This window comes from Aedes aegypti, chromosome 1 (assembly GCF_002204515.2).
Source record: "Aedes aegypti strain LVP_AGWG chromosome 1, AaegL5.0 Primary Assembly, whole genome shotgun sequence".
In the NCBI taxonomy this organism is placed as follows: Eukaryota; Metazoa; Arthropoda; class Insecta; order Diptera; family Culicidae; genus Aedes; species Aedes aegypti.
The window spans coordinates 270,492,022-270,515,010 of record NC_035107.1 but is presented as its reverse complement, the minus strand read 5'-3'; the positions used below and the strand labels follow the sequence as shown (position 1 = coordinate 270,515,010).

Here is a 22,989-nt window from a genome sequence, read left to right as displayed (position 1 = left end):
ATAAATTTAGGGAATGTAACATTAGATTTATTAATTTGATTGATTCCGTATAAAAATGAGCCACCTTAGACTCCCTAAGAACTTTTTACACACATACTCCAATAACATGAAAAAAATCATACGCTGGATTAGATTCTTCTAGATTACGAAAAGTCCACCGCTATCACCCTTTTCAAGATCAACGACAAAGCCCAGCAAATTACACCTGGTTTTACAGAGAGGCGGTCCAGGGTGAGAGGTTATGTATGCCCACCTGAGAGTAGGCACTTGCGTCGATCATAATTTGTCACACTCGACCTTAACCTGCTACTAATAGCTAAGTGACGCTCAATAACGATCGAAGCGTGCTAATTGTGATACCTTCCTGCTTAGCCGCAGCAGAGTGGCGCACCTTCATGCAAATGTAGAAAAAAATCTCAAAAGCGCCCCAAATCGATTAAAAACGATAATTTGCCAAATTTTACTTGATGCTCAAAGTGATCTTCGTAGAAATAAACGTAAATTAAAATTTTTATTTTTTCAATGTACAGTCAACTCTCCCTTACTCAATATTTCGTATCGATATCGAGTTCGAGAAAAAAAGTAAAAGTTGGATTTCATGGCTACCTCGATGGTCCCTTGAATCGCAGTTGCACCGATACCTCCCTAAATCGATGGTTCCTTCAATATCCAGCTGTGGAGAGTTGATTGTATTTTGTGTCAGTGGAATTCTCAACTAGTCATAAATAGAATCACTCTATTCACAGTCTGGCGAACAGAAAATCCTGAGAACTGGCAACGAGATAATCTCGCTATAATTGCTGGCAACTGAACAAAAAGTTCAAACCTTCAAGCGACTTTTTTGTTTGAACAATGACAAAATATTATCTTTTCTCGATCAACCAATGAGTTTCATTAGGGTCACATTTTGCTGAATATTTTTGAACTGTCCTTTGTATTAATACCAATAAAATTTTGTTAATTTTTCCTGTAATGCGTAGTATAGACTGTGAATAGAGTGACTGTAGTCATAAGCACTCATTATAAGCTCCAAATCAGCATCGGCATAAAGGTATTATAATAGCACCACAAATGCAAACACGGCTAATAACAGCACTTTCACCGCATAGAAACCTCATTTCTGCATAATCAATGCTTCTAAGCCTGATTCGTACATGCATTGATTAAGCACTATATTGACTCTATATTAACATGGTTTAATGCTACCCAATGTTTCGACAGATACTCCACGTACTTAATGATTAAGAGTGATCAAAACATAAATTTTCTCTCAACCAAAACCGCATATTTGTTTAACGGGTCAACGTTTTCGTTCAAATTCAGGCTATCGACATGTATTGAGACACCATTCTCTATAGTAATAGAGGACCCGATTGGCTTGTCCGATTGATCTGACTACGGCGAATCACGTGATAACCAAAAGATTAACCTTCCGGCTGTTGCTTGGACCAGCTGCTTATTGTTGTGGTGTGCAATAAACGAAGTTTTTTTCACACTCCATATCACTAAAAAAAAACAAAAATACGTCAATATCCCTTTCGGGACGGACCATATTTGAGTGATGATTTCAAAATTTACCTTATAAACTCATCATCTCGTAGAACAAAACTTTCTTTATTTTGGCTATTCTATTAATCTATGAACTTTTTAGGGTCAAATTCAGACCAGCACAATTGTGCTGGTAAAAAATCTTGATATAATTGTGCTACAATTTTGTTGTAATCCACCGGTCGGGTATGCTTCTTAAAGTAGCATAGCAGTGAAGAAATCTGTGAAACAAAAATATGCAAAATTATTGGGAAGGTGCGGAATTTATTTTAACATTTTTTTATTACGTAACGCTAAAATTGGAAATTCTTACCCCTATCCCTACCCATTCCGTAATTCTTTTTGTATGAAAAAAAATCATTTTTTTTAATGAGTCATAACGCTCAAGCCTACTCCCTCCTCCCCCTATACTTTACTTACTTTTGCTGGCTCTACCTCTTTCAAGACATGACCTGCGCCACAATGTTACGCCAATTAACTCGGTCCATGGCTGCTAACCTCCAGTTTCTCGATCGCCCCACACTTCCAAGACCCTGCTCCACTTGGTCAAACCACCTAGCTCATTGCGCTCCCCTTCGTCTTGTACCGGCCGGATTTGAGGTGAACACCATTTTTGCGGGATTGTTGTCCGGCATTCTCACAACATGTCCCGCCCATCGTACCCTTCCAGCTTTGGCGACTTTCTGGATACTGGGTTCATTCTTCTCCTCCATACGCCGTTCTCACATACTCCGCCGAAGATCGTCCTAAGCACACGTCGTTTAAAAACTCCTAGCGCTTGCAGGTCCTCTTCGAGCATTGTCCACGTCTCATGCCCGTACAGGACTACCGGTCTTATCAGCGTCTTGTATATGGTACACTTAGCACGGAAGTGAAGTTTACCAGACCGCATTAGCTTGCTGTAAAAATATTGGCCCAAGGTCACCCTCACGACGGCCTCAAATGAATTTGCCTAGAAGTTCTTCTAAAACAGTTTTATATATGTTTTATCTCTATAAATCTAGAAATAATTAGTATTAGTGGATTGTTAGAAGTTGTCCTTGGAAGAATCCCGGGATTGACCATCGAAAAAAAATAAGGAGTATTTTCTAAATCCTAATTAATATCTGATGAATTTCCTAGAGAAATGTTTGGAAGAATTTTGGAATGAACTGTAAAATCCTGAAATCCTGTGACAAATCTGTTGAAAATACCCCTCTATCAGCAGCATCATTTTTCATCCACAAATTATCCTTCCAAAAGCATTTTTTTTTTTATATATTTATGCACCATGTTTTTCGCAAGTTTGCAAAACTAAACTCTGAATCTGCGTCGATTTCAATCATTGGTCATCTGGATCCGTAGATGTAACGAAATACCTTGGGGAACTAACGCGATTTATTGACAAAAGGTCGAAAGTGATTTGCTTGGTGAGAAATTTTTCCTTCTTTGAAAAAAGATTTTAGACTTTTCATCCCTTTCTTTTTTGTTCTTCAACCTTCTGTTCTTTCGACCCTTTGTCTTTCAACCTTCTGTCCTTTCGATCTTTTGTCGTAGATTCGACTAACGCGCAGTCATAATCCATGTAAATATCTCAGGCTCCAAAATTTTTCTCATGTTCGGTCAATCGCTTTTCGAAACAATACAATTTGATGAAAGTTTGTGGTGAAAAATGCAACAAATTGGTAGAATTGTTTCTGAATACCGTCGGACGGGGCTAATTTTGATTCCGGGGGCTACTTTGGACACTCACCTTTTGTATTTATTTACAGCGTAAATATTATTCTGAGAAATTCTGTGTCTTCAGCACTTTTATTAACCAATGTAAGCTCTACCACTAGGCATGATTTGTTTTTGGAACAACATCAACAATAACAGGATAAACAAGAAAACATTTAAAAAAAGTCTGAATAAATATTCACAAGGTATAAAACATTGGCTATGCAAACATTGTATGATTTTTTCCCATGTCGTGGAAAGTTATTGGGAGCACCACAAAACTATCGAATCGTCATGTTTCATAAAAATCTTGGGATTAGTTTTGCTTAAAATTGTTGTTTTATTAAATAATTGATCAAAGGTCTTATTTTTACGGCTTTCATTTTATTATAATGTTTTGGTTTATATATTTTACAACATAAAAAATATAAAATAAATATTTGTAAACGTGAAAAGACATAGAACACACATATTTCAATGCGTAGTTCACAACATAATCTCTAAAAAAAATATTTTCCGTCGTATTTCAAAAGAATTTGCAGTACAAAACAATTGCATTCTTTAATTGCTAAAATAAACTATTTTCAAGCCAGCTCTAAACTGCTAAGAAGCTAAAAGCATATTATAAAAGCAAGCTTTAACTTCTTTACGAGCTTTACTCCATAGCTTCATTACGTTTATAATGAAAATTACTTTTTAGTTACCGGTATTAATGTGATCCTTCTGCATATCGTTCATATAACAGTAAGAATAGAAAAGACAGTTTTTGTACATAACTCATCAATCATCACAGTACCTAGTAGTTACATCATTTATTTATGTCAACTTAAAAATCAAGCATTCGTAACCGATAGTTCCATTCAAGAGGAAGTTGAAAGTTTAAGTCACATACTACAAATTTAAAATAGTGAAAAACATGTTTCGCTGAAATTTGTTATATATATGTGTTTCGAGCTTTGCTTTGCAATCATTTTAAATTATGTTTATCATTGAAAAAACGTTCAATAACATCACAATGAACGATAATCTATAAAATCAGTTTGAAATTTATAAAGAAAAATCATTTCATTATCAAAATATCAAAATGTCCAAAGTAGCCCCTTTTTTGTCTTGAAGGACACGTTTTTTCGTTATTCAAGCATTTCTGTTATTCCTTGATGGATTTGCCTCATATTTTGCACATTTGTTACTTACATATACAACTTAAATATATGCAAGAATCATCAATATCCATCCATAATTCTAAGAGTTACAAATCCTCAAAGTTGAAGAATGTGGAAATAATGTCAAAAGAAGCCCCGTTTGACGGTAATAAAACCGATTTGTATATTTTCTTCAAAGTTGCTCCTCATTATCAGACATTGTATAGCCTACATTTTTTTTATAAATTGACTTAAAACAAAATGGTGGCCAAAGAAATTTTATATGGAAAGTGATGGGGTCCCAAAATATATGGGAATATTATCAAAACCAGATGATTGATGGTCAATATCGAAATAGATTCGAGACTTTTGTAAAAATTGTGCTAAAATATTGAAAACAAAAAAAAATATCGCCATTTTTATTAAATGAAAAAATAAAGCTTCCGGTAGAGAAGTTAAGAAAACTCTCAAAAGAATCGATAGTGCTACTTACTTACTTATTTGGCTTTACATCAATTATCTTGATAAAGCCTCGCCAACAATATTTCGCCAATTCCCTCGGTTCATGGCCGCTTCTCTCCATCCTCGACTGTGACCCACGCTCTCCAGGTCCTGGTGTACCTGGTCAATCCACCTAGCTCGCTGCGCCCCACGCCTTCTTGTTCCGACCGGATTCGTGGCGAACACCATCTTTACAGGGTTGTTGTCCGGCATTCTTGCAACATGCCCTGCCCAGCGTATCCTTCCAGCTTTAGCTACCTTCACGATACTGGGTTCGCCGTAGAGTTGAGCGAGCTCGTGGTTCATCCTTCGCCGCCACACGCCGTTGTCCTGCACGCCGCCGAAGATCGTCCTTAGCACTCGACGTTCGAAAACCCCAAGAGCTTGCAAGTCCTCCTCGAGCCTAGTCCACGCCTCATGCCCATAGAGGACTACCGGTCTTATGAGCGTTTTGTACATCGTGCATTTGGTGCGGGGGTGAATCTTTCTTGACCGCAGTTTCTTCTGGAGCCCATAGTAGGCACGACTTCCGCTGATGATGCGCCTCCGTATTTCCCGACTAACATTGTTGTCAGCCGTCAACAAGGATCCGAGGTAGACGAACTCGTCCACCACCTCGAAGGTATCCCCGTCTATCGTAACACTGCTTCCTAGGCGGGTCCTGTCGCGCTCGGTTCCGCCAACCAGCATGTACTTTGTTTTCGACGCATTCACCATTAGCCCGACTTTTGTTGCTTCGCGTTTCAGGCGGGTGAACAAATCTGCCACCGTTTCAAATTTTCTCCCAATAATATCCATGTCGTCCGCGAAGCAAACAAATTGTCCGGATCTCGTGAAAATCGTGCCTCGACTGTTAAGTCCGGCTCTCCGCATGACACCTTCAAGCGCAATATTGACCAACAGGCACGAAAGTCCGTCGCCCTGTCGTAGTCCCCGCCGAGACTCGAACGAACTGGAGTGTTCGCCCGAGATCTTCACGCAGTTTTGCACACCGTCCATCGTTGCTCTGATCAATCTTGTGAGCTTCCCGGGAAAGCTGTTCTCGTCCATGATTTTCCATAGCTCTATGCGGTCGATTCTATCGTATGCCGCCTTGAAATCGATGAACAAATGGTGTGTAGGGACCTGGTACTCACGGCATTTCTGGAGGATTTGCCGCACGGAAAAGATCTGGTCCGTTGTCGAGCGGCCGTTGATGAAACCTGCTTGATAACTTCCCACGAACTCGTTTGCTATAGGTGATAGACGACGGAAGAGAATCTGGGATAGCACTTTATAGGGGGCGTTTAGGATGGTGATTGCACGATAATTTTCACACTCCAGTTTGTCGCCCTTTTTGTAGATAGGGCATATAACGCCTTGCTTCCACTCCTCCGGTAGCTGTTCCGTTTCCCAGATTCTGACTATCAGCCGATGCAGACAAGCGGCCAACCTGTCCGGGCCCATCTTGATGAGTTCGGCTCCGATACCATCCTTGCCAGCGGCTTTGTTGTTCTTGAGCTGTTGAATGGCATCCTTAACTTCCCCCCTCGTGGGAGCTGGTTGATTTCTGCTGTCCGCTGTGCTGACGTAGCCATCGCCTTCGCTGTCCTGACCTTCTGAGCCTGTGTTCTCTGCGCCATTCAGGTGTTCATCGTAGTGCTGCTTCCACCTTTCGATCACCTCGCGTCCGTCCGTCAAGATGCTCCCATCCTTATCCCGGCACATCTCAGCTCGCGGCACGAAGCCTTTGCGGGATGTGTTGAGCTTCTGATAGAACTTCCGCGTTTCTTGAGAACGGTACAGCAACTCCATCTCTTGGCATTCCACCTCTTCCAGGCGGCGCTTTTTGTCCCGGAATAGGCGGGTTTGCTGTTTCCGCTTCAGTCTGTATCGTTCCACGTTTTGCCGCGTACCATGCTGCAGCATTGCAGCCCGCGCTGCATTCTTCTCCTCTAAAACCTCTTGGCACTCCTCGTCAAACCAATCGTTTCTTGAGCTCCGTTCCACATATCCGACAACGCTTTCGGCAGCGTCGTTAATGGCTGCTTTGACTGTCCTCCAGCAGTCCTCAAGAGGGGCCCTATCGAGCTCGCCCTCATCCGGCAACGCTGCCTCAAGATGCTGCGCGTACGCATTGGCGACATCCGGTTGTTTCAGCCGCTCGAGATTGTACCGGGGCGGGCGTCGGTACCGTACATTGTTGATGACGGATAGTTTTGGGCGCAGTTTCACCATCACCAGGTAGTGGTCGGAGTCAATGTTGGTGCCACGATAGGTTCTGACGTCGGTTATGTCGGAGAAGTGCCGTCCACCGATCAAAACGTGGTCGATTTGCGATTCTGTCTGCTGAGGTGATCTCCAGGTGTACCGATACGGGAGGCTGTGCTGGAAATAGGTGCTACGAATGGCCATGTTCTTGGAGGCGGCAAAATCTATCAGTCGTAGGCCGTTCTCGTTCGTCAGCCGGTGGGCGCTGAACTTTCCAATCGTCGGTCTGAACTCCTCCTCCTGGCCAACCTGAGCGTTCAAATCTCCTATGATGATCTTGACGTCGTGGCTTGGGCAGCGGTCGTACTCGCGTTCGAGCTGCGCGTAAAATGCGTCCTTGTCATCATCAGTGCTTCCGGAGTGTGGGCTATGTACGTTGATTATGCTAAAGTTAAAGAATCGGCCTTTGATTCTTAACTTGCACATTCGTTCATTGATCGGCCACCACCCGATCACGCGCCTCTGCATATCACCCATCACTATAAAAGCTGTTCCCAGCTCGCGTGTGTTGCCGCAGCTCTGGTAGATGGTATGATTACCTCTAAACGTTCGCACCAATGCTCCTGTCCAGCACACCTCCTGCAGCGCTACGATGTCGAAACCGCGGGTCTTCAGTACATCGGAGAGTATGCGAGTACTTCCAATGAAGTTGAGAGATTTGCAGTTCCACGTACCGAGTTTCCAATCGCTAGTCCATTTTCGTCGCTGTGGTCTTTGCCGATTGTTCCGGTCCGTATTCTCTCGTTGACGTTCCTGTGCTGATGTGTTTTTACGGCTGGCTCGCAGGGCCTGACACCAACCCCCTAGATTTCCGTAGGACCATTCCCCCTAAATGTTCGGAGGGCCATAGTGCGCAGTTTAGCTTAGAGTCCTTCTCTGGCACTCGGACGATGATCAGCCGCCCCTGACATGGGGAACAGACGCTGTTGTGAGCCGCTCCTAACGTGGAGTACAGACGCTCCAGGTTTGCAAAAGCAAACCCCCCCTTCCCTGTCAGCATACGACCAAAGTTCCCACCGGGGGTTGGTTACCCGATCTTCCCCAAGGTTACTCGTACCCCGGCCAGTACCACGAGGAGGTAGGGATAGGAGTTGCTGGGCAAGAGGCTAAGGACCGCACAAAGGGGTCTATTTTATTCCTGCAGGTACGCGAGGTACCAATGGTACGCCATGCCCAGCCATTTACCCAGCCAATCGATAGTGCTGTTTATATCAAAAAATGTTCAAAACACTTTGATGAATCTCTGGTGGATTTTACTGATGAATAGTAGGACGAAATTCCAGGAGAAACAATAATTCTGAATAAATTTCTCGGAAAGTTTTTGAGTATTTTCGTGGAAATGTTTGAAAGAATAGCTGAACGTTTTTCACAAAAAAAAAATATTTTTTTTAATCGTTTTGGAGGAATGCGAAGGAAGAATATATAATCAATTTTAACGGAATCTTAACTCTTGAGCAAGCACTTAAAGAATTCTCTTTGAAAAAAGTAAATGCGGAAAACTTCTTGGAGAAATCGATTAGAACACTTTCCCAATTGGATCATGTGTAATTGTTTATGAAAACTGTTGGAAAATATTATCAGTTCATCGATTCCTTCTGGAGCTGGACTGGATAATTTTTGCTGAAAATTTTTCAAGCATCCTACAGAGAAATTCCGAGATGAAGAAATCAGAAGACTTAAGGAAGAATCTCAATCTTTTCTTATGTACCCTTCGATCTTCGAAACAATTCTTATGAGATTCAATGAATTTCTAATACTATTTCTTCGACAAATTCTCAGGAATTCTAAGAAATTGTAAACACACTTGAAGTATGTATGTAGAGTAAGTACGTAGAGGGCCTAGCTGGAGAAATTTTGAAATGAATTTTTAAGACATTATCTGGCAGAGATTTTTATAACAAGCTGATAGATAGAATTTTTTGAGAAATTTCCTGGTGAGATCTGAAAGCCTAATAAAACTTCAGGAAAAACTGTTTCTGCAACTGCAATTCTCGTTAAAACCAGGCCGCCGTCGGCACACATCGTTAAAATTTCAATTTGATGTCACTGATCACTAGTATAAGCTAAAACAAAAGCGTGGTCCTTTGGGTTTTCTTAAATTGGTGGACCCCTCGTACGCCAGCTTGCTAAACAGTTTGCGAAAAACCTCATTTTTTATAAATTATAGATATTTCTTCGCGTAACATGTCTCATATTTCCCTTGGAACACATAGCAAACTTGATGGCATCGTATAGAGAAAGGATATACCTTTCATTTGAAGCTAAAAAAATATTGGCGGCCATTTTCAATTTGGTCGCTATCCTGAATTTTGTTAGAAAAACCGTTTTTTGTTTGCACTATTAGTGCACCACGGATTTTTAATCCTGAGATCAACATCAGAAAGCAGAGAAAAAACTGTGTAAGATAAGCTACAAAAACTAGGTGAGCAATTTTATTTACCCTATGAATTGAATGGTTTCCTAAATCATGTTCTATGATATTGACGTATTCAACAAGTGCAATCAACGCAAACATATTGTTTTGTACAACAGAGAAAAAAGTTTTCAATCGTAGGTGAGCATAAAGCAATCTACCTTAGCTGCCTTGTCCTAACTTCAAGATAATGGTGAATATCAACATACCCAGCCGCAACCTACGCTCGCACTCGTTTTTGACCATTTCTCCAGCCAGGACGAACTACGGATTGCATGAACCTATGCGTAGCATGTGCCGTGTTTTCAATCAATGTTACCGTGTCTTTGACTTCAATATGTCCCGCGTAGCAAATAAGTGTAACTTCCGTAGAATTTTGTGTTAATTTTTTTTTCTCCTGTTCGTAATTTTATTATTTTACTTTTAATGTCGTGCTAAACTAGTCATTGGGGTAAATATTTTACCTGTTGGCATAAATAAATAAATAAATGCCAAAAATCTCAAACACTAGAAATCAAAAATTTTGAGAAAACGTCACTCAATAGTATAGCAATCTGTAAAAAGGTAAATAAGCAAATTTAAGAATTTCAGTTTGATTATTATTGAGATTTTGTACGGCCATGCGCCACTGTGTGCGCAGTAGTGGCTGCAAATGATGAAATGCAACAAGGTTGCATCATACATAAGTGACGAACGGCGACTTCAAGTGGCGGCCGATACTTGGGAGCCAATTTCAACGGAACGGTTCTGCTGCTGATTAACTTGGCCGATCTCAGAAGGCTAAAATCCGTTCTTCATTGGCAAAATGACGACAATGTGAGAATTGGAAACCGGTTTTCAAGTGTTGCTTTACCTACTCCTCTGCCCAATATTTGAATGGGATTTGAGTGATTTGTTACTCGATTTTCGTTTGTTTGCCTTAGGTAAATACTTGATGAATGGGATTCGCTTTTACGAGATTGTTTGTCGAACTCATCAATAACATGGAATAAGGTCATAGGTGAAGGAAGAACTCAGAACTTCATGAAAAAAAAATCGTTTTATCATGTATTTGATGGCCTATTAGCGATCCATGTCAGAAGTTTTTATGAATAATTTGAGCGTTACAGTTCTCTCCTAACTCCGCCCATGAGCGAACCCAGTGATAACCAAATTTCAAAGCCGCATGGCACGCAAGTCATGCTAGTCGCGCACATATCTTCGTTATGAGATATTTCTCCACCCCTGAAGCCGTTCTGTCTTCCACCTACCAATCATACCTGCCAGAGCTTACCACCCGCGTTGCGAAGATGCCTCTCGAAAAGTTTCTGAATTCCTAATTTTTGTTCTCCAATGAACCGGTATTTAAAGGCATACCGCCACACCGGATGGGCATCAGTTGTACTCGAGTCTGATGGTATATTTTTCCTCATCTTTCCAGAGCTCTGATCTAGAGAAGAGTCCATCGAAATGAAATCGCTTTTGGTTGCTGTCCTGGCTCTGAGCTGCGTATTCTTGTACGCCGAAGCGACTGAGGTTAAGGCCTGCCCGTGTAAGTATTCTTGGAATTTGAATTTTGTATCAATTGTATTTGAATGGCGCGTTTTATTTTTTCTTTGAAGCTACAAAATCCATGGTCCCAATCAGCGAGAACACGATCGACATCAGCAACTGCGTCAAGGGTCCGTGTAAGCTGAAGCGCAAAACCAATGTCTCCATCAACCAGAAATTCACACCATGTAAGTACAAATTATTGATCTCATAAACCTTAGGCAGTTTATATGGAGTCAAAGACGAATAAGTTCGCAAACAAGTATATTTTAAAAACATATGTATTGCTTTGAGAATTCGAAATGGCGTGACTTACGTTCAGAGAAATAAAAGTTCTTTTCGAAATACATCCTAGAACAAATTCTGTGAGAGGAGCCTATGATTCAATAAGTTTATTGGAAAACCTCATGCAGACATTTTTTTCTGAAAATTCCTCAGCAAATTCATCCTGATATATCTGAAAAAGTTCCACCAGATATTTTTTACATGTTTTATGAGATATGGTAGAACGAAACTGTCATACAAACACTAATTGCATATTAGAATTCCAAAAAAAACTGTGAATGTTTTGTGTTTTGAATCCAGATTTTGTGAACTTTTCAAGTTAGGCAACTTTTTTGTCCTGTTCATGGAGGGATTCCTACGGAATCGATTCAAAAGTTCGTTCAGAAGTGCATGATAAATAATAATGTCATTGGATTGTCAACAGTATCGTGATTTATGTTTTGCAAAAACTGCTGATAACTTTCATATTTTCTGGTAATGCAGCCTTTAACAACCTAATTATAATCTGTTAGATCATCAAACACCTCTTTGGTTGTAAACATCGCACAGAAAATGGAAAATACTCGCCTCTGTTTCTTGATACGAATGAGAGTGTGTCAGCGAATGTTACAAGTGGTGACATACAGTAATCGGCACCAAACAGTGGGTGGTGTGTGTCTTTCTTGTTTTCGTTCATGGCTCGTTGTCTTCCACGAACGATAAATGTCATGCGTGTTGTATGAATGTAGGCGGAAAAACGGGATTAAATTATGGCTCGTGTGTCAATGATCTTTAAATTTTCTAAAGCCTGAAAAATATTCATTCTAATCCAGCCAAAAAATCCTTGAAGAGGAATGTATCTAGTGAATCTTTCACGAACTTTTTAGGTATTCAACCATGTGTCTTCAGCGAATGCACCACACTGGTGTAAAGTGTCGATAATAAACAAACAAACAAACAACGTGTCTTCAGAAATTTCTTCAAGAATCTCCACGGGAATTTCTTCATGAATCATTTCCGTACTATCTGTTGGAATTCCCACGAAAAACCATTCTCGGAATTATTCAACAGGTTTCATCTGAAGTTTCTTTAGGCTTTCTGATCTTACACGAAAATTTCTCAAAGAATCTCTATCACACACGCACAGTAAATTCCCCAGGTTCAATCAACCAAACTGTTTGTTGAGTTCAACCCGTCCTGATTGTTAAAACAACAATCTCATTTGGTCATTTCAACAATCTAGGTTTATCCAACTAACAATATGGTTGTTTGGATCAAATGGTGCAAACGATCTTTGTAAATCGAACTTTATTGAAGGGTGATCAAAGAGTTTTAGTTTGCTCTTCTCCTGTCCTGACCCTTTCTTCTTGAGCTTCGAATCCCAACTTTTCTAATATTCCTACAATTCTTCCAATCAATTTCAATTTAATGCCTCTCTGCTACGTTTGGTGCCACTGTGACCCTTCTTTCGTCTGAGTGTGTCGAGGATTGATTGTGCCTTTCACGATTGCTAATTGTATGTAATTTCCAGATATTAATCGCACGACCAACGGACTTAACGCTTTCTACTATTGACTCTTTAATTATTCTATCTTTATCTAAGCTTCAATAAACCAAACCGATAAATTTCAATCGCTTTTCTAATAAACTTCCACTGATTTCGACCCTTTAACATTGATTTCTTATCTTCTGTCAACCTTTGTTCCTTGTTTTGACTTCAATATGTATTGTGGCCGATGCGGCAGGAATACTGCCAGTGTTGCCAGAACAATTATCGTTCAATTCAACAAACATGATTTTAACATTTTATGTTAGCCTTGAGATGACAAACAAGTTTGTAGAGTTTGACCTTATTTTTGTTGATTATATTTCTCTATCTATTTCTATGCGTGTATTGCTAATGTGATGTAGCTCTCCGCATTTCTTCAAAATTCTCTCAAAAATTATATTTTGAAATTTCTTTACACATGTTTTCTAAAAAAAATTGGATATACTCATAAATTTTCTAGCAGAACACGTTATGTTAAAAAAAAACTCTTCTGCGAAAATACTTTTAAAAAATAATAATTTCCTCAGGCAAGTTAGTAATTTTCTCAGGGATTCCTTCGAAGCATTGTATTATTTTTCCTCTGGAATGTAGTCCCGGGAATCATTCTTAAAGTACTTCTCAAAGATTTTTTTTCTATAAACAGTACTAACGATGCTTCTGGAATTTTTTTAAATAAATTTTGAACGGATTTACTGAAGTATTTTGCTGATCTTTCTTGAACTTCACGAAAAATTATCAAGACACTGAATTATGCAGGGTTTCAATATCAGGATTCTTCTATAAATAACATCTAGGCATCATTCCACTCTCCATGTTTGGTTCAAGAACTAGGCTGGGAAATTGCAATATTGTTTTGAGATTTATTTGCAAATTAATCTACGAATCGCCATATCAAATTTAAATCGGATTTCTATTGTAACACACGAAAAACTGTCTAAAGAACTTCTAAAGCAATTTGTTGGATAATTTCTGCTCAAAGAACTAAAATCCTGTCGGAATACTCGAGTTTTAATCATAAAATTCTGATTCTTCTTTAAGAATTATCCTTGGAATCTAGCATAATTCCTTGCTTGACTTCTAGATTCTCCAGAATTCTGACAGAAAGGCTCAAGGCATTCCTCCCCGGAATGACACAAGAATTCAACACCAGAATATAGATTCTGCCAATTATTGATTAAACTATTTGTAAAGAAATGTTTTGAAGGCAAGAGTTTCGTTCCAAAAACACTTTTTGTAGATAATTCTTGTATAATTCAGGGTTTTTTGAAAATTGTTTTAAGGAATTTTGATGATCTTAGCGATGGAACGTGTAGTTAATTTTTTGTGAAATTTTTTTAAAGCAACTTCCAGAAAAACTTTCAACGAAAAATTTCGTTTTTTGGGAGGGAAATCTTTGAACTTCAAGTTTTTGTTTTATTAAATCCAGAATCATTTTGTGGGGCAGTGTTTTGGAAAGCCCAAACAAGACGGTTCGTTTTCGGGACGCCGGGAGTTTGGTTTTCGTTTCGCGGGTTTTGCTGGGCAGTGTTTTGGAAAGCCCAAACAAGAAGCTTCGTTTTCGGGACGCCGGGAGTTTGGTTTTCGTTTCGCGGGTTTTGCTGGGCAGTGTTTTGTATAGCCCAAACAAGACGGTTCGTTTTCGGGACGCCGGGAGTTTGGTTTTCATTTCGCGGATTTTGCTGGGCAGTGTTTTGTAAAGCCCAAACAAGACGATTCGTTTTCGGGACGCCGGGAGTTTGGTTTTCGTTTCGCGGGTTTTGCTGGGCAGTGTTTTGTATAGCCCAAACAAGACGGTTCGTTTTCGGGACGCCGGGAGTTTGGTTTTCATTTCGCGGATTTTGCTGGGCAGTGTTTTGTAAAGCCCAAACAAGACGATTCGTTTTCGGGACGCCGGGAGTTTGGTTTTCGTTTTGCTGGGCAGTGTTTTGGAAAGCCCACACAAGACGCTTCGTTTTCGGGACACCGGGAGTTTGGTTTTTGTTTCGCGTGTTGTGCTGGGCAGTGTTTTGGGAAGCCCAAGCAAGACGGTTTGTTTTCGGGGCGCCGAGAAGTTTTGCTGTCCGCGCTGTGTGAGTGCGAAAAGATATTCGTGTTCAGTCGAGGATGGATTACCAACTGGTGAGCTCGTTTCATGCTTTTGATAACACATTTTTTCATGAAAGCGTTACTTTTTTTGTAATATTCAATCAAACTTTGTATGGTTCGTCACTACAAGTGTCGGCATTATGCCTGTTTTATACAATTCTAATAAACAAATAAAATTTTTGATATTACTTAAAATATTTTTTGAATTGTTCGACATTATGAATGTCGACGTTTATTTTAAAACTTCTACCAAAGACTTTTCTTCTTGAGGCATAAATGTTCAATAATACTTTTATGTAATTTTCAAACAAACTATGTATGGTTCGTCACTACAAGTGTCGGCATTATTCCTGTTTCATATAATTTAAAATAAACGCATATATTTTTCTCTTTTCGCCATTAATAAAAACTTCTTTTGAATGGTTCGACATTATAGATGTTAACGTTTATTTTAAATCTTCTACCAAAAACTTTTTGAGACAAAACTAAAAACTAGCTTAAAGTATAAATCGTATTTTTCCTCCTTATCCATGGATCGCATCACCGACCAAAGGTGACTCCCAGATCTTTTCCTTTTCCACTAATAAACACCCTTCCCGTGGTGATTGTGGAGATGCAGAGGTATTCTCGGTCTCTAGAAGCAACAATCATTACACCCTAACATTCCTTCCCTATCCCAACTGACTGTAAGGACTTGGCCGGCGCCGTTATTGATCAATAATATTAGATCTGCTAAAATTGCACTCCGAGAGTAAGCGGAAACTCCCATCCCTTATTCATTTGGATCGCAGTGCAATTATTACCAGTTCTGATCAATCACGGAGTAGCAACCATTGACATGTACAGTCAGTCTATGCTATGCTATGCTATGCTATTAAATCCAGAATCATTTTGTGGTTCTATTCTCCAGGAGTAATTCACGTTGAAAGTATGAACAAATCTCACAATATTATTTGAATAATTTCTAAGAGGTTTGTGGCAACAGTTTTGAAGCCACCCTTCGATATTCCTTGAGGAATTAGATTGTATTAAATTTTTCAAGAAATATCGAAGAGACCCTTCAAAAATTTTACTACAAATCTGTTTGAAATTATTCAAATAATTTGTGTAATTTCTAAGAAATATAAAACATAATGATTTTTTGGAAAATTTAAAATGAAGCAAAATCTAAGAAAGAATCTATTGACTGTTTAACGATAAACTTGCGACGATCGACGCGCCACCATATTTCATACAACGGAGGCTATTAGAACTAACTTGGAGGTGATTATTTGGAGGTTATTTGGCAAGTTGGAGGTTAAAATCACCTCCAAACACTAGCGATTTTGCGGTGGGATGTTGACGTTTGATCACGAATTGCTGGAATAAAAGAATGATTGGACCAAAGTCCAAAATGAGGTTGGCCGACGGCGCTGCAGAATTGTTATCCGTTCTGTGGCGTTGCTGGATAACGCGCCCAGTCTAGGATATTGGAAATCGTGGGATCGAAGCCCACCAGGAACGATTCCATTATTTTTCACAATTGACTTCTGTGTCCATGAACCAAATCTCCAACGCTTTTTTATAGCACGGTATTTTTATATTTTAAAGCTTATCACACACAACAACAAGCTGGTTCTATTGGTAACGAATCGAGCACCAGCCGGATGGTTAATCTTTCGATTGTCAAGCGATTCACAACATCAGAACCACCATGCTGATGATGTGTACGACAAGCGAAGTTTTCCCGATTGTGTTGTACCTACAAAATAAAAGAACGTAGCTACTGAAGAGCTGAAGAGTTTTTTGTCAATTTAATTCAGAAGATTTTTCTGCTCGTTGGAATCACGCATTTTTTTATATTTATTATTATCCAAAATTTTAGGGGCCCTGGCCTGTATATTGTTTTTTTAAGATTTTGTGGAAAGCAATCTATAAATTTGTTTAGATGCTTCTCCGAATATTTTGTCTTAATTTCACATTTTCCAAAATTCAATATTCCTCTTGGATCAAATTTGCTAGGAATTTATTTTGTATTTATACAGGATCCCACAAAAAATTCTAACAGAAATTTTAGCGATACATTAAACAGCAGAACTTCTCTTTCTTAATTTGAGGTCCCTGAATCCATTGCCGTTTTCGAAAATGTCAAAGTAAGTTTGGTTTGAGATATTGACTGTTGAAAACGCAATATTGATCGATATCAGTCAACATGAAAGTTTTTTAGCTTGTACGCTGATTTATATGAGATTTAAGCAATCTGTGAACGCGAGTCAGGCTTTGGAAAATTTAACGATCATTGACACACGAGCCATAATTTTATTCCATTTATCCGCCTGCATTCATACAACACGCATGACAGTTTTCGTTCGTGGAAGATAACGAGCCATGACAAAACAAACGAGAAAGTGGATGTTTTCATTGCGATTGTGATGTGCCACGAACTGTTATGGTTCGCGAACTGTTACACTCTCCGATATGGGCCCAATCGGCTTATTCGGATCAAAATCCAAACACTGACGCGAGTGGATGTTTCAAAAAATTTGACTGTCATTTTTTTCGCGTCCGTATACTTTTATTTCGTCGTTGCATTAATATTTTGGCTGAAAAATATTATGATTTTCGGAAAGCAACTACAAATACTATAAATGTTCAAGTAAGGATCATAAGAACCTAGTGCAAATATTCCAGGATTTTCAAAAACCCGGTGAAAAATGAGTGATAGATGCAAACATGAACCAAATAAATTCGATAAAATTGTGAAAAAATAGTGATTTTTAAATGAAGCTACTGTTTGAAGATTTTATGTTGTATTGGTGAAGATTTAGAAGATATTTGTCAAGTAGCAGATGAATCTGAAAAGGTGTCCGGCCATTTGGCCGAACGCCATTAGGCCGAATGCCATTTGGCCGAAAGGGTCATTTGGCCGAATGCCGTTTGGCCGAATCATGAACAACAAAATTTGCTACAACGCTGATATATAGGATTCATAAGTGTGACCCAATAACTGATAAGCTAATTAATAAGTCGATTTTTATGATGTGAGAGAACGTCATGTTTGCCACTATATGAGCTCCAAGAGAATTATAACATCGAACCTTTAATTCAGGACGAAGCTGTGAACAACACAATTCGCGTCAAGACTTTGAGGTGATGATTGAAATGCCACTGGATTACCAACGGTGTAATAAGGTTTCAAGTGTTTTTAATAATTTCATCAGAAATTTTTCCTTCTTTTAAACAAAGGCTATTTATTCGAGTTATACTGGTTTCATTACTATCGGTAATAGTTTAGCTTATATTTTAATTGGGATTTTTTCCTTCTTTAAATAATCGGTACCGTAATCCGGGGTAACATTGATCATTTTTTTGAATGTTTCTTAAATATTTGGTTCGAAAATGCAATAGTTGCAAATTTTATATTTTTAAAACAAGTACTGCCACCCATAACTCGTGACTATATACTTAATTTGTTTTTTGAAAGCTTTAAGCATGTTAAAAAAATGTTTTAGCTGATTTTTTTACTTTGCTGATATGGGGTAACATTGATTACCTATGTAAACAACGTTCGGTAATATTGAAAATGTCGTTACCTACTAAAATCATGGCCCCTGAAGCCGAATATGAAGGGCAAATGCTTACAAGTAATTTACTTTTTAAGTTATTTTAAAATTAAAAACATCTCGAATCACGGAATACGCCTAAAGGTAGGCAATTTCCTAAGGGAAAGTTACATTCTTAACAGTAATTCGGTAATGTTACTTAATTGAACATTGTTATGAAAGTTTTGACAACGGAATCGTTTTCGGCGATGCCGTTTTTAGTAAGAACCGCATTATCCTCGCTCATATCATTTACAGAACTTATGTGAGACATGAATGTTTGGTAGTGTCATCCTTAACCATTGAAATCTTTGTTTCGAAAAGTCGCCAAATTTACGCTTAAGGTAAACGCAATTTTCACAAAAATCTTCACTTTTATCAACTGATGAATATAAGAAAGAGAAGCACCATTCATGATTTGGAAATGTTCCATCAATAAATGATAATGTGAACTTTTTATGAGATGGGTCATTCCGATCAATGTTACCCCGCTGATCAATGATACCCCGGATTACGGTAGTTCTTTGTAGTTGTACTGATGAAATGATTATATGCATTACACTTGCTTAAATTTTCATAAGAGATTTTTCCTTCTTTTGATCATAGGCTTTTCTTTCAAGAGAGAAATATTTTTCATAGTTATTGGAATTAAAGGTTATAATAAGTTTAATTCAAAACATATTTTTTTAGCTCAAGGGTTAACTTAGGTGAGATGTTATTCTCCTCCAAGATTAAGATTACAACATGACAACTGAACACTGCACCGTTGCTTGAGTATAGCAATTAACGACTCGACGAACACTTACGTCAATGAAGCACACTCTTTCTCCGTTTTGAAAAGAAGAAGCCAAGAATTGTTGATGCCAGAATTATGACATATATTACTTAGTATGGTTCGAGAGATCAAAGCAAGCCGATCCAGCAGAAGAACGAATAAGTTTTAAACCGTTTTAGTTACTGTCAAACGCTAACTACAGACGCGATGCTAAAACATCTGCTGGTGGCTATTACCGCTGGCATCGAAATGAACAACTGCTTACATTTAGGATCATTCAGCACTGACTGTTTCTTCAACTAAACTAAAAAGCTTATGTATATCAATGATGATTTATCTTTTTTATGAATAAGCTGAATAAGTTCATTGGAATTCACCATAAATCCATGCTAACTGTAGTTCACTGTTGTTTTCAATTTCGGCCAAACGGCATTCGGCCAAATGGCGTTCGGTCAAATGACCCTTTCGGCCAAATGGCGTTCGGCCAAACGGCATTCGGCCAAATGGCATTCGGCCAAATGACCCGGAACCATCTGAAAATCTGAGAGTTACTGACCCACTAATTGTGAGATTTGGAATTTGGATTTGGTGGACGACGCTGTTGGAATGAAAGCGTGCAACACAAATTTGGTGAGAGAATTCCATTTATCTACTTAGTGTATAACAGCTTGATATAAATGAGCGCTGCTACTATGATGTACATTTAAAGTTTGTATGTGAAAACTAGAGATTTCTGTTTCAATCTGTATAGAATTCTTTCTTTATTGTTTATCTACCCGTTACCATGCATTACGAATCAAATCCCATTTCTAAACAATTGATTTTTCTATCTCAACAGCGGAGGACATCAAATCGCTGACGACGACCGTGTTCGCCCAGGTGCTCTCGCTGCCACTGCCGTTCATTGGCGTCGATGGTACCAGCGCCTGCGACTACATCTTCGCCGAGGACGGCGAAACCAAGCTGGGCTGCCCGCTGAAGGCCGGAGTTCCCGTCGTGTACAAGCGATCGTTCCCGGTGCTGGAAATCTACCCCAAGATGAGCCTGACAGTGCACTGGGAACTGCAGGGTCGGGGTTCCAAGTCCGTCACCTGCTTCGAGGTGCCGGCCAAGATTGTTTAAATCCGCGGGGGAGACCTGATTGTTGTGTTGTGGACATTTTTGAGTAGATTTTTGTACTGTGAAAATGTGACGAATGATGCCGTATTATAATTCAATAAATATTACGTAAGTTTAAATGGAGGTGAAATTATTTAACCAGATAACGCCCAGCTTCCTATTAATCAGTGATGGAAAGTAGCGAACAGTTCTGCTGAACTGGAACAAAAATAAAACCAAACGCTCCCGAGCGGCAGAGTGCTGGTTTACTCACATCTGTCGTGCTCGCGAGTAACCGAAGCTAAAAGTGATTCGCGAACGAGTTCAGAGCTGCTCAGAGTCATATTGTGCTTTTAGAAAAAAGCTGCTTCCCCTCCGAGATTTATGGTTTCCAAGGGTTTTTGACTACAAACTAGTTGTTTACTGTCGATTTGATGGTTATACAATTAATTTGTCTGTCAAAACCATAATAAATCACACTTTGCTCGGTTACTCGCGAGTAAACGATCCCGAGTTTGTTGCTACTTCTTACTACATGTTCTCCCGAGCAGACGGGTGCGGACTTACTCACACCTAGCCAGTTTGCGAGTCGGTGATGTTTGTTACGTGTTGGTATACACTCGTGAGCTGCTTCGTGATGCGAACTTTTCCACCACTGCTATTAATACTATGGAGGTATGATGTTAAATGTACAAACCACTGTAGTTAGACAACCATTGTTACTACAGACAGAGTGTACCTCTGTATCTCCACAGTTTTAAGTTTTAAGGGATCAATTAGCATGATATTGCCTTAATAAAATGCAAAATTAACTTATTGAAGCTGCTAGATATCAACGACACACTTTTTTGATTTTTTGTGGAATCGCGTGATAGATTTTTTTTACTGAGGCTATATTTACTTTAAAGTAGTTAAAAAAATGGTAACAATTTCGGGACTTAAGTACAGTTCTACGATACCTTGGGTGTTAATGGGTTACCATGATCGCAACTCCACACGCCATAATTAAGAGTTACAAGATAACATCACGGTCGGTGAATTACATCCGCCCAGTAGCTGACTAGAACTCGTTCATGCAATCAAAACAGTTCATAATGAATCTCCTACCCGTGTTCATAACCGTATTCAGTATTTTTCTTCGTTACCACATTTTCGGTCCCCAGTCCACCAGTCGTGTAACCTTTGAGAGGATTCAACAAATTTCCGGCGCTGATGTGGCGAACTTCACCAACCTGCGCCTAATTGGCGGTAACGATGCAATGCCATTTCTGAACGGATCATGGGAACTGTTCCAGGATTTGGACAACAACTGGAGCCAATTTGTGCGCTTGTGGTACCAATCCCCAGTGGCAACCGATGCGACGTTCTATCCAATTCAGACCCCGAATCGGTCGATCCGGGTTTGTGACCACCTGAACAGTGAGCATTATCGTGCTTGGTGGAATCGCAACCGCTATGCTGTGAACTATCCGGAACCGCAGCAAGGGCGTTGGATGTGCCCATTTCCCAAAGGGGAATACTATTTGCGGTGGGTTGCTTTGGAAAAAGGTGTTCTACCCTGGGTTAGCAAACCAGGGCTGTACAGGATGGATTTCTGTTTGGCAAACAACGGAGTAGTACGGATGATCCATGCACTGTATTTTAGAGTTCAACCAGTGATCGGTCAATTTCAGCACAATAGAAAATAAACATATTTTAAATTGGGTTCGCAAAACTGGATTTCACCCATTGGATACAATTTGCAGTAGTATCCGAAACCATCCAGAAGGGTTAACACCAAGTATTGTCAATGTGCTTTCAACGGCTCCTGCTTAGCTCTAAGCGATTCCTAGAACAGTTTTTATTTATGATTCGTGGTTTACGGCTAATCATCCAAGTGGAAGTTTTAATAACTACCAAAAAAACTAAACATTACATATACTTTGCAATTGGATTAAATAGATGTGAAATTGAAGTGAAATTTGCGAAGAAGTTACACATCTTCTCGGTGATAATCGAACTCACGGCTCCATGTTCACTAGGGCGCGTTACCCCTATACCACGAGAGGACTCATGGACGCAGAAGTTAACTTAAATTCGATTTCAGCTCAATAATTACGTGGTCCTCTTTCGCAAAGCGCACCTCTTTCGGGATAGTAAGATGCCTATCCAACGCTTTCTATTGTATATGCAATGCGAAGCCGAGAGTGCATTATTTATCAGGTATTGAAAGGACCTGTTCTTAAGTTCGTCTTAAATGGTGTTCGCAACACGCATTTTTACATTATTATTTGACTCCTTGTTACTCAGTCGATAATGCATGATCAACCGATGATGGTTCACATATTTTTCTTGACAGCGTTTATATATTTGTTCAATTATAAGTTGTTAGTCCGTTATTGTCGAAATAAACCATGTTTCATGTTTTGCATTATATTTAAACGCAACGAGCCTTACACTTGGTTTAGTTTTACAACACAAAATCCTTGAATTGTTCAATATATAATAAGAGTCGACATTTCCTTTAGATACTTGTTGTGAATTAATGTTGCATGTTTCGCAATTTTCAGAATCTA

General features: G+C 39.3%; 2 protein-coding genes across 3 annotated transcripts in view; both read left to right on the top strand.

The window, feature by feature from the left end:
- LOC5575792 (ecdysteroid-regulated 16 kDa protein) overlaps positions 1-20,574 on the top strand; it is a 41,460-nt gene extending 20,886 nt beyond the window's left edge. For both annotated transcript variants that reach the window (XM_021837786.1, XM_001662165.2), the window contains exons 2-4: positions 10,973-11,083; positions 11,154-11,270; positions 20,175-20,574. In XM_021837786.1, coding sequence (XP_021693478.1) covers positions 11,002-11,083; positions 11,154-11,270; positions 20,175-20,458 — 483 coding nt within the window. In that variant the 5' untranslated portion in view covers positions 10,973-11,001 and the 3' untranslated portion in view covers positions 20,459-20,574. The remainder of the gene's footprint in view (positions 1-10,972; positions 11,084-11,153; positions 11,271-20,174) is intronic.
- Positions 20,575-20,862: 288 nt separating this feature from the next.
- LOC5575793 lies at positions 20,863-22,172 on the top strand. The gene is made up of 2 exons (XM_001662164.2): positions 20,863-21,109; positions 21,598-22,172. Exons 1-2 carry the CDS (start codon positions 21,104-21,106, stop codon positions 22,120-22,122), a joined length of 531 nt encoding a protein of 176 aa, XP_001662214.2. The 5' UTR covers positions 20,863-21,103; the 3' UTR covers positions 22,123-22,172.
- The last annotated feature ends 817 nt before the right edge of the window (positions 22,173-22,989 follow it).